The sequence below is a fragment of the Haliotis asinina genome, chromosome 15 (assembly GCF_037392515.1).
Source record: "Haliotis asinina isolate JCU_RB_2024 chromosome 15, JCU_Hal_asi_v2, whole genome shotgun sequence".
Classification (NCBI taxonomy): Eukaryota; Metazoa; Mollusca; class Gastropoda; order Lepetellida; family Haliotidae; genus Haliotis; species Haliotis asinina.
This window is the reverse complement of record NC_090294.1, coordinates 45,340,711-45,355,804: the sequence shown is the minus strand read 5'-3', so window position 1 is coordinate 45,355,804 and position 15,094 is coordinate 45,340,711. Positions and strand designations below refer to the sequence as shown.

Sequence of the window (15,094 nt, the reverse complement as noted above, 5' to 3'; positions counted from 1 at the left end):
GCTTGTCCTGGCTTCGAGTGTTAAGTTTCGACCCAAGTCCTCGATTGCTTTTCACCTATAGTGCGAACCTAACAGGCAATAATACCAATCGATATCTCCATCATAAACAGTTGCTTACAATAACATGTTTACCAGAAGCTGCAAACCCGTAAACAAGAATCAACTTGCAGTTGTATTGGATGGTCTTGATGACGTAGAGAGACATGCAACCTGACGTTATGCGTGCTTTGGGGCGGGGTGTTGTTACACACCATCATCAAACAACATCATCAACAACAACAGGTATGACGTAAATTATGCAGTTAGTTTTCGCGTATTATCCTCGAGAGGTCATAGGTTCTGGACTATTCCAGCAATGAGGACAATCCGACATGCATGAAAGCACCATCAATAAATGGTGATTGCTATGGTTACAATGAATGGAAGTGTCCTGAAGAGTTCATACATCATATATCTATCTATCAGTATCTTCACAGTAAACTACAAACCTGAGTCGATCGGTTTGAGGGTGAATGATTATCGCAAAAAGCTATATCAGCATTCTTTTTAATATTCAATACAGTTTGATAGTCTTAGGGACTTCGAGGAAAATGCATATTTATAACGTGATAGTTATGTATGGAGATATTTAGTCTATCATCCGTGATTCCTAAACATCGGCAATAACAGTAGGATATTTTTTTCCATAATCTGCTTTGAGTTTGCCCCCGATTTTTAATTAGCTGGATTCTACGCTAAGAAATTCCTTAAGTGAATTTACCATAGGATGTTCTGAAGGATACCCAGCTGACGCATTTAACATAATATTTTATCATTATAGAAATTTAATATTCAGTATTTTGAAAATATTATTTAGGTGTGCAGGTGTGGTAGCATATAAATCAATTTCTGAAAAGTTTTTAATTTAATGTTTATCGTTGTAAGGTGTAGCTGTTGCCATGTAAATGATATTAAATGGGCGATTTTGTGACTGAATTCAAATGTCAGGCAGTTTTGTACGTTTCAGAAATTTAGATATCTCTGACATAATGAGATTCGCCGCGTTTTTAAAATAAACACCGATCCTCTATACAGTACACGATTAAATTCGTTGATAACTCCAACACCCGCACTGTATGCATGTACACCGATCTCACTACAATCTCTTTTGAAAAAAAGAAAGAGCAAACCTGTTTTGGTATGTAATGCACGGAATTGTCGGTATCCGGTGACTATTTTTTACGTGAAGATCTTGTGTGAACTAGATACATTTAATAACGGGAGATATAATCCTATCGTCTTGAATGAAATGATCTGGATCTTTTCGCGTGTCTTTACCGTAGCTTGCATGGGATTGGTGTAGTCGTTGTATTGTTGGCTCGATGCTGATTGGCCAAGATGTCGACACGAGGGTATAAATACATGTAAGCACTGAGTCTTGTAAAGTGATTATGAGTCGGTAAAGTAAAGATAGCTCGAAGACATCGCAATGGCTATAACGTTTATATTGGGTTCCGTGGCTGCCGTGCTGTGCGCAATCTTTTACTGGTGAGTCATCGATTATTGAATATATGTTTAGACGCCCATGTTACTCAAGTGTAGCGCACGTTGTTGTCATAGCATGTATTCCATAACATTCTTGTAGCAGTACTGTTATAAATTGTCTTCCCTTGATGAACTGTAACTAAACGGTTAAGCTCTTTTAATTTGTGTTTTATCTGAATAGTCCAGACTAATAAGTGTCCGGATTATGAAATCATAAATAAATATATTAACCTGTTTATTATTACTTTTTAGTGTTCACAGTTGTAATCGCCCGGAAGGTTGTAATTTTCTGATTAGCCTGTATCGAAGTTTTGAAATTGATGGGTATGTCATAACAGTTTTAAACTGTTGTACCTTTTTCTCATTGAAGTTTGTCTTTCAGCATTCGGCGGCAGCAGATGAGGGTGTTTAAAAACATGGGGATCCCCGGACCGGAGCCTAACTTCCTCTTTGGGAATTTACTATCACTGAAAACAAAGGTATGCATATTTGACTCATTCACTGAAAGCATGACACTGCATGTTTCATTTGAAGTAGCTAGGAGTAACGCTGCGCTATATTGTGACCTGTCAAAGTTGGGTTTCTTAACTTCAGGTCACATAAAATTACATTGTGTGTCTCAAGGCTTCAGTTGATAATACCATATGGGTTGTATGGCGTCAACTGCAGGCCTTTATCAGTATTCAGCTACCTGGGTACACCGTGTGCGAAGACATCTGGGTCGACAATCTCTCCGTACATAAACATGACCTGTCTTTCCTCCCTGGTGACATAACATACCCTGCAGAACCTTGCACTGTCTCGTCGTCCAATACACGTGTCTGACCTGTGAACAGTGTCTCGTCGTCCAATACACGTGTCTGGCCTGTGAACAGTATCTCGTCGTCCAATACACGTGTCTGGCCTGTGAACAGTGTCTCGTCGTCCAATACACGTGTCTGACCTGTGAACAGTGTCTCGTCGTCCAATACACGTGTATGACCTGTGAACTGTGTCTCGTTGTGCAATACACGTGTCTGACCTGTGAACTTTGTCTCGTCGTCCAATACACGTGTCTGACCTGTGAACAGTGTCTCGTCGTCCAATACACGTGTATGACCTGTGAACTGTCTCGTTGTGCAATACACGTGTCTGACCTGTGAACTTTGTCTCGTCGTCCAATACACGTGTCTGGCCTGTGAACAGTGTCTCGTCGTCCAATACACGTGTATGACCTGTGAACTGTGTCTCGTTGTCCAATACACGTGTCTGACCTGTGAACTTTGTCTCGTCGTCCAATACACGTGTCTGACCTGTGAACAGTGTCTCGTCGTCCAATACACGTGTATGACCTGTGAACTGTGTCTCGTTGTGCAATACACGTGTCTGACCTGTGAACTTTGTCTCGTCGTCCAATACACGTGTCTGACCTGTGAACTGTGTCTCGTCATCCAATATACGTGTCGAACCTGTGAACTTTGTCTCGCGGTCCTCTGTCAGATCCTTGAACTGTGCCTCGCCGTGCCACATACGTGTCTGATACTTCTACCGTGTCTCGTCGTCCTAAACACGTGTCTAACCCTTGTCTTGTGTCTCGCCGTCCTATACACATGTCTGGCCCTTGTACTGTGTGTGTTGTCGTACCAAATACGTGTCCGACCATTGTATTGTGTCTCGCCGTCCTATACACATGTCTGGCCCTTGTACTGTGTGTGTTGTACCAAATACGTGTCCGACCATTGTATTTTGTCTCGCCATCTTATATACATGTCTAGCTCATGTATTGTGTCTCGTCGCCCCATATTCGTGTCTAATCCATGTGCTGTGGTTCGCTGTCTCATACACACATGCATGCGCGCACACATAAACGCACGCACGCACGCACGCGCACACATACATACATACATACATAGATACATACATACATACACACACACATACATTACATACATACATACATACATACATACATACATACATACATACATACATACATACATACATACATACATACATACATACATACATACATAGGCACACTGTCACTCATAGATAAACACATACTTTGAGTTTGTGCTGAGAGCTGAATATTCAAGCGCGTGGGCGGCGGAGTCTTTTCAACACTGGGTGTGTCATCCTGAACTATAAACATGTCCACTAGAGCATACACACGTTCCGTTGTGTGGGTGAAGGGTATTTTCAGAAATAACACACAATGTATACCTACATCGCCACACTGCCTCTGTTGAATGAGATGGGAGGTTGTAATTTGGGACGAATTCTATTCACGGTTGTCTAATGTATTCTGTCAATACGGGTATCACTGCGGAGCGACATGAAAATAGATACGTCGGACAAAAAAAAACCCCCACCACATGATCAAATAGAATGAGCAGGTAATTTTTTAACGACTGTTGGATTGAAACAGGTGCACCGACACTAATAAGAACACAAGAAACATGATTATTGACAACTTGAATGTTATACCGTTACCTTCACCTTGTTGATTTCATATATATGAAGGTTGTCTGATATACTGTAATCGATATAGTCTGTCGCTATTGTATCATTTGTTGTGTGCAATCGATATGCTTTCATGGCAACCATTCAGTTTGTTTGGTGTCTAACGCCGCACGCAATGATCCAGCCTGTAAATAATCGACAACATGATCCAGTGATTGACGACACTATGATCATCGGTCGATGCGACTGGGATAAGATGACATGTATCAATCGAGTCTGACCAATCGTTCACGTTAGACGCCTCTTAAGAAAACATGGTTTCCTGAAGATCACTGTACACCTGAATCTTTCACCGAGGAACACCACCGAGTCCCGCAGAAGATACACAGCTCCAATTACTTCTGTATTAATAAAGAATTCGATATTTTCAGAGTTTCCATGAAATATACCAAGAGTGGACGAAGACATACGGAACTACTTACGGGTATTTAATTACTTCAAATCCATCCACATGGGTAGAATGTGTGAAGTCCATTTCTAGTGTCACCTGATATTGATGGAATACTGCTGAAAGCGGCGTAAAAATAAACTCACTCACTAACCTAACTTTAATATTGAAACTATATGGATATCATAGCAATGAAAACATTCATACAGTGATTATTGTTATAGTTAAAACCCATTTCTCTATCCACTAGTTAGCACTTCTCTAATTGCTGCATCAATTGTTGTTGAATTGACATCGACGAATTTAAAATTGCCAGTGAAGAATATAACTGATACCAAAGGCAAAAACGAAAGATAATTCCCTTATCAATTATATTTTTGTTACAGGTATTTTGAAGGACCAACCCCTGTCCTAGTCACATCTGACACAGAGATCCTTCACCAGGTGTTCGTTAAACAGTTTAGCAAGTTCCATGCACGAAAGGTGAAGGAGACATTTTGATATGGCGTCCCCTGTTAAGCAATGAACTAAAACCGTCACATCAAAGGACGAAAACTATTCAGGCGATTTCTGTACAAAATGGAACATCAAAGTACATAATTATCCATATTGTCATAATTTAGAAATTTTATATGAAAAGTAAATCGTTTTTGCTCATTGATAACGATAACAAACCCTTGTTTAGTCTACACCTGTGGAATTCCACCTGCAATCAATATATCATCTATGACTGGTTACGATTGTCATCGATCTCTTGCAACACCTGCAATCAACTGTCGGTACTTTGATGTTTCAGGTATTTCCGGTGCAGGTTGACCCGGATAAGGATGAAGATGTCCATATGTTCTTTGCTCGAGGGGAACGTTGGAAGAGGCTGAGGTCAATCGTTAACCCTGCCTTCAGCTCTGCTAAAATGAGGAAGGTGAGTAACCTTTCTTTGTGAGGATTGAAAACATTTGGTAAAGATCAAACCGCCATTATCGACAACTTTAGAAAGTCATTCTCTTGTGTGTGAACGAAATATATTGCGACGGAAATGTTCATTAATGCATAACTACATAGGGGATACTTTGAAACTGATACTATTCAAAATGATTTCATTAGATCTGTACGATTAAACAGTATCGGTGGCTGAGTGGGTTAGATTGCAGACTTTGTGTGCTGGCCATTAGCTGCCTGACTCTGAGAGTGTGAGTTCAAATCTCAGTGACTTGTCCACTAAGACATCCTAATGTCACTTATACCATATGCAGCATTACAATACTATATGGTCTTTATTGTAACGTTTTCCTTGATTACTTTACCGAACCAACAAATAGTTCTCAAATAATGGGAACAGGCAATAACGTGTTCCCAGTGTGAGGCATCACAATTATGTCAGTGAGAGGCAGCTGTATGGCAGGCATCCGCTCCTCATCCACCGCTTCCCATCCCCCCATTCAGCCTCTTCTTCTGAAGTAAACAACTTGACAACTCTTAAAGAACTAGACCTATATCGTGACACACATCGCTCTTGGTTACAAACAAATGCGACAGGAAACGGAAAGGGTCAGATATACCAACCTTGGCTCACTCCACCGAGGATTCGGAGTTAGAATTGGTCCCCACTCACCCGTGGTTGTCGCTAGAGGCGATTTGACGAAAGGTTGGTGAGGAGGAAGAGAAAAAAAAAGAAGAAGAAAAAAAAAAATACTTTGTTGTTGTTTCACGTGCTACTACACAGTACCTAATGACACGAATAGTCATTTTCAGGTCTTGACTCAGTTATTTCAAGACGCTGGCGTTACTGATGTGTGTTAGTAAACAAACTACTGCTGAGTGTCATTGTCTTCAAAGTCGATGTGTTAGGGTTTTGTTGGTTTTGTTGGTTTCCAGATGTCTCCAGTCATCAACCAATGTGTCAATAACCTCGTCGGCAACGTGGGAGGTGAATGCGACAGAGACGCTACCTTCAACATTCATGAGTAAGTGTTTTCTGAGGTCACAATAACGGTGAATTAACCTTTTGTCCTTATTCTACGCTCTACCGACTATATCAAAAATTGTATTGCCAAGGTATCTATGTATACTAAGTGTATCTTTTAACCTTGTACTTTTACATATTCCACTGTGGGATGGGTGGGTGCAGGGTAGGACAAACTGCCTAAGGCGCCGACTTTGACTTTCCTAAATGATGCTACATGTGTCTGTTATGATAGGTTAAGACCTACATGGGCACAATGTTTGAAACCCATTGCTGGTTTCCCCCGCCATGATATTGCTGAACAATTGCTAAAAGCGGCGTAAAACCCAACTCACTCACTCTACCTGGGTGTGTTCGAGTCCACTATTCCTCCTGACTGCGTGTTTAGGTTTGTATAAGCACCATGACCATGTCATTCGTTAAAGAGGTGAACGCTTAACATCTTGATTGCTCCGGACTTTCCTTCTAAGATGACCTCTGTCATGACCTAAGCCAAGTGACAAGTTAATCATTCGCTTTTATCACATGTACATTGTGGAGAGCACAAACACAATTTTAATGCAGTTCTGAAAGGACGGACAATATGCATAAAATGGTATTCAACAAAGTTTCAGACAAATCACGACTACCAATTGTCAGACTTCCGTGTTTAGCTGAAGCCGCTGTGACTGGTGGCTTGACATTTTGTGCTGGCAGTTAGGTGCATGACCCTGAGACCATGAGTTTGAATCCCAATTGGTTCTAGACTCTGTACTTTACTGACAAAATGGCATCACAAATAAAAAAATGTGTCTCTTGATACTTTTCTAAACGACATTGTGTATCTACAGACAGTTTCAGCGCCTGACACTCGACACCATCTGCCACTGTGCATTCAACTTGGAGACAAGGGCCCTTCAGAACCCTAACGACCCCTTCCTGAAACACTGCCATGGTGTAATAGAAGACACCACCAAGCGTCCACTGCTGTTTCTGATGGGATGTACGTATAAACAAACACGTCTTTGTGGAACACTATACGCGAACACCCGGTGTCACTACTTATGTTAAGCGATCCATATATTCAATTTTATTGCTATTTTGCTATTTACGAAAAGCGGAACCTGGTTAGCTATTCTCGAAACGTTTATAGCCCTACGTACTTATTAAGCCCGTTCTTAACACTCTGGCGATGATCAACGTTATGAATTCTTAGGGCTACGAACGTTTCGAGCAGAAGGGCCCTGTTTTCGTCCGATAGCTGCGACTAGTTAATCATTGGTATTGACGTTTGATGCATGAGTTAGAATTGAATACGCGGATTTTTGTCTTTATTGTCTAGGCGAACTGTAGAAAGAGGTTGTTTGCTTGCTGGGATTTCATGGGATTATATAGTTATATTTTCTTTCCAGTTCTGTTTCCCGCCCTCCACGCCTTATGGATATTTATATACTACTTCTTGAGAAACATCCAGTTTAATCCGTTCTTCTGGCTTGAAGAGAAGATCAATTCTGTCATAGAAGAGAGGAAGTCAACTGATTTTGTAAGTTCACATATACTCAATAAACAGTTCATAGCTCAGCCAGTGGGGATTGGGCACCTGGTGCTCGCTTAAAGCGACTGTGGTAGTGGAGTAGCATAGCGGTTGAAGCTTTTGCTCGTTTTAACAAGGGCGCGGGTTCGTTTCCCCACATGGGTACAGTGTGTGAAGCCCATTTTGGTTTCCCCGTTGTAATATTCCTGGAGTATTGCTACAAGCAACGTAAAACCTAACTCACTCACGAAAGCGTCAGGTAGTATTGCGGGAGAGCCAGCCTGATTCAGGCTCCTCCATGATTACAATATGTGAGGCCAATTCTAAGTCGTCATGCTAGTTCATTATGGCTGCCTATATGTCTTGAAATACTGATCACTATAAGCAGCGAACATAGTCACACTCGGTAAACTGACCTCATATATGCAACCTTTTCCTTATCAGAAAAATATATCCGCTTTGAGTCTGAGACCTGGACTGCGTTTCCCGTTTTGTGGAACATTTCACTTGTGGGGAGATATTTACACTCAATGTGAGTGTGCGAGTGAGTGTGGTTGAACGTGGCTTTAGACAATATTATGACGGCGTGTTAGCTTGATGTGTAAGGAAGACAGCAAGTTATCAGGCCACAGACGTTGAAGGGCGGTGGGGTAGCCGAGTGGTTAAATCATTCGCTTGTCGCCCAAGACCCGGGTTCGATTCTTCACATCGGTACTATAGTGTAAAACCAGTGTAAGTAGTGTAAATATTGCTGGAATATTGCTAAAAGGCTCGTAATACTAAATTCAGTTACTCACGTGGACGTTTACCACTTTTGCGGAACACTCGATTAGGGCTGTAATGCTAACGTCAGTGCGAACTGGGATTTGAACCCACGATTACACCCTTCCAGAAGGAATATATACCCTTTCGATGACTGAACACCCATGATCCTACTCAGTCTCGCAGCCCCAGAACCGGTTTATTTTCTCTTCCATCCGGCTTTTTTGGGAATGTTATAGCCTAACATGGTCCTTAGGTAAATAAGAGCGTGTTAGTTTTACGCCGCACTCAGCAATAAACCAGCTACATAGCTCCGGTTTGTAAATAATCGAGTCTGTCCCACACGATCCAGTGATTAACCGCCCAACTGGGAACCGATGACATGCGTCAGCCAAGTCAGCGAGCCTGACCACCTGGCCAATATACTATCCTGAACCTTCACAGTACACGGTAAATGAACCGTTTGTCACTAAATCTGTTGTTTCATTGTCGCAGGACGGCGAGGACATGCTCCAGTTGATGATGAAGGCCAGATTCAAGGGTAGATGCTTTCCATATGAGAAACAGGCTGACAGGGGATTTGAAATGAGTCAAAGCAACGCAGATCAAAGCATTGCTAAAACACTCTCCAACAAGGTATGCGAAGTATACTCTCATTAGCAATATATTTTCAAAACTAAATTGATTAGATTAATTACATTGAAAGTGTTACCGAGACAGTGAAATTCACTGTTCAGAATGACCTCCCTTGGGTATGGAAAAACTTGATCGTAGGTTCGAATCCGGGTTTGTCAGCACCGTGATCGTGATTGTGAATTTCACCAGAACATCACATGTCTCAGCTCTAAGAAGATTGTAACTCCCGTGTTTTATAACAGTCTTGCAACAATCTTAACTACAATAGCCACGATCACTTTTGCCTATGAATTTGATTCAGTCACGATGTGACTGAGATATTGCGGATGTGACTTAAAACCGTAACTCACTCAATTCAGCCTATGAAATGGACCATCAACCTTTACTAACTGGACTACACAGGAGCGTCAAAGCAAACCGACTCTCACCAAACGCCCCCAGCCGCGATATTGATGGAATACTTCTAAAAGCGGCGTAAAACTAAACTCACTCATTAATCCGTAAACAATTGTTAACGTTTCAGGAGATCGTATCCCAGGCGCTCCTGTTTACTCTGGCCGGTTACGAGACCACCAGCACCAGTTTGGCCTACATATTCTATGAACTGGCGCGCAATCCAGACGTGCAAGAGGATATATTTGACGAAATCCAAAGACAATATCCAAATAAGGTAAGCAGAAACCATGGCATCTAAGGGAAATGAACGTATGTCGAAAAAAAGCTTCACTAGTCCAACATCCAAGTATTTCAGGTTAGGTGGAGGTTGTGTCCATTGAAAGATTAATGCACTTATAACGTGCCCGTGCGTGCGTGCGTATATGGCTGGTTAGGAACGTATGGGGATTATGTCATGTTATACCATGCTGCAGTTTAACTTGGCTCTTGTTAAATCCCCTTAATACCAAGTGTAAGGCAGGGAAATAACAAGTAGTATCTTTTTATGTGGACCCCTGAAGATCCGGGGTAGAATGGGTCTTCGGCAACCCATGTTTGCCACAAAAGGCGACTATGCTTGTCGGAAGAGGCGACTATCGGGATGGGGTGGACAGGCTCGCTGACTTGGTTGACATATGTTATCGGTTCCCCATTGCGCAGATTGATGCTCATGCTGTTGATCACTGGAATGTCGGTCCAGAATCGCTTATATACATACCACCGCCATGTGGCTGGAATATTGCTGAGTGCGGCGTACAATTAACCTCACTCACTCTTTGTATGTCTTTGGTGTGAAAAAGGGAATCGAACACTACGTACTCTCTCCTCTCCGCATTGTGCGACACAGGCGGTCGTCCAAATCTCTCCACGTCTTGCTTAGACATCATTGTGGTGTCCCCGCCGTGATATTGCTAGAATATTGCTAAACGCTTAGTGAAAAAAAATATGCTCACTCACTCACTGACGATATATACGTGTACATATAAATGATGTCTCCTTATCTCTCTACACAGACTGACGTTCCCAGCTACGACAACGTCCGCAGTTTAACGTACCTCGACCAGGTTATTAAGGAGACACTGAGAAAATATGTTGTTGCAAGCAGGTAACTTTTAACTAAATACAATAAGAAGACTTTAGATATGGATCTTCTTGTCAAACGTCAGCCAAGATGGCGCATGTAGGATTATGCCTTTCTACCCAGGTTGTAAATAATCGACATTAAATCTCCCGTTAATGACAAGAATTATATTTAAAAACGGGACATGGAAAATATTTAATCATTTTACTGCTTATTATAATAGCCCATTAGTCTACATTCTATTATTATATTGTCTCGTTAAGGACTCGCATTTTTATGACCTTAAAATACCCTGGTGTGGGAAGGCTTTGCGATATTTCCCCTCCACCTCTATGCTGACTCAATTCGGGAATGGTAAATGGAGGCGTCATTTATACACTTGAAGGATGGATATAAAAAACAGGTTATGAAAATTGTGTGAATAAAAAAATGGGTCGCGAGGAACTGATAAGCGGTCGAGCAAATATATATCTCATCGTCATGAATTATTAGTTCGTAGAATGTGAACGTAATTATTTCAGGATTTAGTTTCAGTTTTTCAACTATTACAAATTATTATATTTTATGAAGTTTTTATTCATTATCTATTACAACTTCTTTTAAATTTCGATCTATGGTTCATTTTATGTCGAAAATGAGAAGGTAATTCCGATAAGGACGATTCCCATATCTTGTGATTCCGCCGTGATATTGCTGGAATATTGCTAAATGCGGCGTAAAACTCACTCACGCACTCTGATAAGAGCCCAAATACAGTGTTAATGTTTCTTACAGTGTGATTGCCCGGCAGTGTCGGGAGACCACCGTTGTGGAGGGCATCACGATACCCAAGGGCATGCTGGTCCAGGCTGATGTGTGGAGTTTACACAGGAGGGAGGACCTGTGGGGTCCTGACACAGAGGAGTTTCAACCTGAAAGGTCAGCCAACCCATATATCTATTTATTGTAGCAATGTTGATTCAGTATATTGTCGTATATAGACCAAACGTAGTTTCAAAAGGTATTTCGAAGGGTTTGTTGCGCTACGACACTCGTAGGGCGAAAGTGACCGTACAGTTACGACAAGTCCTAACGTTACGAATGCTTTGTGGATTGGACCCTATCGTATTTCATAATCCGTAAATTTGTCACTTTTGAGGAAGCGAACAAGACGTCTAAGGCGCTGTTCGTTAATGAGAGTTGCATGCCTTAGATGAGACAGGATCCGCTTATCTCAGACTGAAATTTCGGAATATGTCCAATGAGCAACATAGATTCTACATCTGTTCGCAGTATTGTATTCCAAGCCCGTTGGTTTTGGAAACGTAACATTTACGATCTACGTGCCTCCAAAAAGTGCCCCCTCACTCTCAACAACTTCGATCCTGTCAGATTAGATTTAAGATTAAACTTCGCTAACGTATCTTTCTGATACATAGAGATACACGACGTAAAGCCAAACTTACTGATTTATCAAATTCCAAAATTAGCATATGTTACATTTATCAAATCAGTTGAGAAAAGAGTCACAGAGTTTAAAAAAAATGTATATTAACAACCGTCGTTGTTGCAGTCTACCCAAGCGCCATCGATATAAATAACACCACTTTATTTGACATGATTCATGGCACGGCTATATATGGTGACAGTTGTTGTTAACAATTAATCACTTGGGTCTGACGTGACTTTTCAATACGCGACCGTGGGGTTTAACGAGTTAGCCAGGAATTCAAATGTTAAATAAATACATGGCTTTGGGCAGTTAATATAACAGTTGCCGGAAACGTCTCTTGGTTAAGGGGTGTGTATTACACAACGAGGATGATTACTTGGGCGCCACAAGTTACACTGTAATGGGTATAGTCTGTTTGCAGTGAAAACCATTCAGCAAAAAACGTAAGTGAAATAAAGAGAAATCAAGACATCAAACATCGAGAACAAGTGGGATAGTCTAAATTAATGCTCATCACGTACCGCACGTACATTTGTTTCACTGTTCCAACTACTGCCCTTAACCCCTTGTAATACATACCAACTATAGAGATCTGAATCTATGATTGTTAAATAACTAAGCTGAATAAAATTCTGATATTTAAATGTTCAGTTGGCAAGGTAAAATTATGAGGATTCGCAATTTCACTTTATTTTATTTACTTCTGTTTAAAGTGAAATTTATCGGGACTTTTTCATTGCAGACTATAGGTCAGACAGTACATTTTGCATGCAGTGCTAAGCGAAAGAAGTTACAGGACAATAGAATGTTTCAATGAAGTTAATCTTTGTAGTTTCACGAGACAAATGTTTGAATGCCACCCAAACAAGTTATCCGCTCCGTGCAAGAGACGCAGCAGTTCACAACAGCACTCAGGAAATAAAGAAGTTGTTATCCATAAAATTTTGTTCTATCATTTACGTCTCAACTTTTAAAATGACACTGAAAAAAAACGAGACAACTTATTTCAAGTTCCATATGAGCGGTGGGGTAACCTAGTGGCAAAAGCGTTTGCACGTCAAGGTTAAAACACGGGTTCGACTCTCCATAAGTGCAAGAATCTCATTTCTGGTGTCCTGATTGCTTAAAAACGGCATAAAATCATACTCACTCGCGTTGCAAATGCAATTAAAGTGCAGACATACATGTTATTAACACTAGCTATTTCTTCCAGATTTGCGCCTGAAAGGCAAAAAGATCGCCATCCAATGGCATGGATGCCATTTGGCGGGGGACCAAGGATGTGTGCAGGGCTCCGATTCGCCCTCCTTCAAGCAAAGACAGCAACAGTTGAACTTATCAGGAACTTTAAATTTGCATTGTCTGATGACATGACAGCGCCGTTGCAGCTTATCGAAGGCGCGACAGTCTGTCCCAAGAACGGCATTCATCTGACAGCAAAGAGACGTAGCTGAACTTCTACCTTGCTGAAGGTCGTTCAGACATTATGCAAGTCCACCCAGGACTCCTTGACCTCAGTCCCGAACTTTCTTACAGTTCACCTGTTCGTCCACTGCCCGAAGTGTTTGAGCGAGGCGGTTGTGCTTCGAGGGAAGATCCAGAAACGTTCGAGAGCTGTTGCAGATGATTCTGCTGAATTCAGTGGATTCAATTGACGTGTGTATGTACTCAAGAAAGCACATGTGAGATAAGCAGAGAACTCAGGTGTTGATACACTGTGCCAAAGGGTTCTGCGATGCTGGGGCAGATCCCACCTTTTGTCATTGTAACATACTTGTGTCGGTCAGCGTGTGCCGTCATTCTTTAGTTGTCCGACACAAGGCAGAGCATCATCTGTCACCTTTACACAGATCATCTTCTAGTCATCTTACTCTGTTACACTATTGCATTTGTTGAGAGTTTTATATCAATAAAAGTCCACGGAGTATTAAAGTCAGCCTATCTTATTTATTTATGTTGATGGAAACGCAATGCAGTATACGCAATGCAGGTTGTATCCTAATGTGCATTGCCTAACCTTGCGTCCATGCTGTACTGAACGCAGAGCTCATAGATGTATAGTATTTCGATTATTGAACGAGGCAAATCTAGACAAGTGAACACCAAGATATTATTTATAGTTTTTAAAAATTATCATTGATGCTATTAATGTTTACATGAGAGACTTGTGCAAGTCTATGCATTAAACTACAGTCAGGAGTTAGCCCAGTGGGTATCTCGTCACGCAGTGTGTTCGATTCCCAGATGTCATGTGTTAACTACATCTTGACATTCCCTGCTGTGTTGTTGCAAAAGATAGGACGAACGCTTACACTCAAACATTCATTAGGCGTTGGGGTGGCCTAATCGTTAAAATGTTCTCTCGTCACGCCTAAGACCGTGTTTGATTCCCCACATGGGTAAAATATGTGATGTCAACTCAGCGTTACACACACAGCGATGTTTCAACTCTCTCACCGCGTTCTGTCAGTTGTCGTGTCTGGACACGAAATTCGAACAGTTGATAACTTATCTACAGTCTTACTGATAAAGGCAATCAGTAGCTAGCCTATCTGCCCCTTTGGTAAACTACGCTCCTGCCCCTTTGGTAAACTACGCTCGCGTAATAATGTTGCACTCTTAGGTCTTGTTCATAGTAAACCCGAATTCGTTTGTTTTTATTTAACTCCGAATGCAACAAAGGTCCAATAATTTGAGGAAAGTCAGATAAACCAGTGGTGGATATTATGAGCCATGTACCACTGGGTTACAATGACACGTAAAAAAAGTAACAAAGACTGAGTTGTGGTTTCTAGAATATAGACTATGTTCATTCAAGTTTATGGAACCATGATTATAATAACATTGGAATATTCGTT

The 15,094-nt window shown here is 41.3% G+C and overlaps 1 protein-coding gene across 1 annotated transcript; it reads left to right on the top strand.

The window, feature by feature from the left end:
* The first annotated feature begins 1,315 nt into the window (after positions 1–1,315).
* LOC137265316 (cytochrome P450 3A24-like) lies at positions 1,316–14,173 on the top strand. The gene is made up of 13 exons (XM_067800685.1): positions 1,316–1,527; positions 1,907–2,003; positions 4,398–4,450; positions 4,801–4,897; positions 5,211–5,336; positions 6,290–6,378; positions 7,208–7,359; positions 7,769–7,899; positions 9,148–9,288; positions 9,812–9,958; positions 10,737–10,828; positions 11,579–11,722; positions 13,450–14,173. Exons 1-13 carry the CDS (start codon positions 1,469–1,471, stop codon positions 13,688–13,690), a joined length of 1,569 nt encoding a protein of 522 aa, XP_067656786.1. The 5' UTR covers positions 1,316–1,468; the 3' UTR covers positions 13,691–14,173.
* Positions 14,174–15,094: the final 921 nt, after the last annotated feature.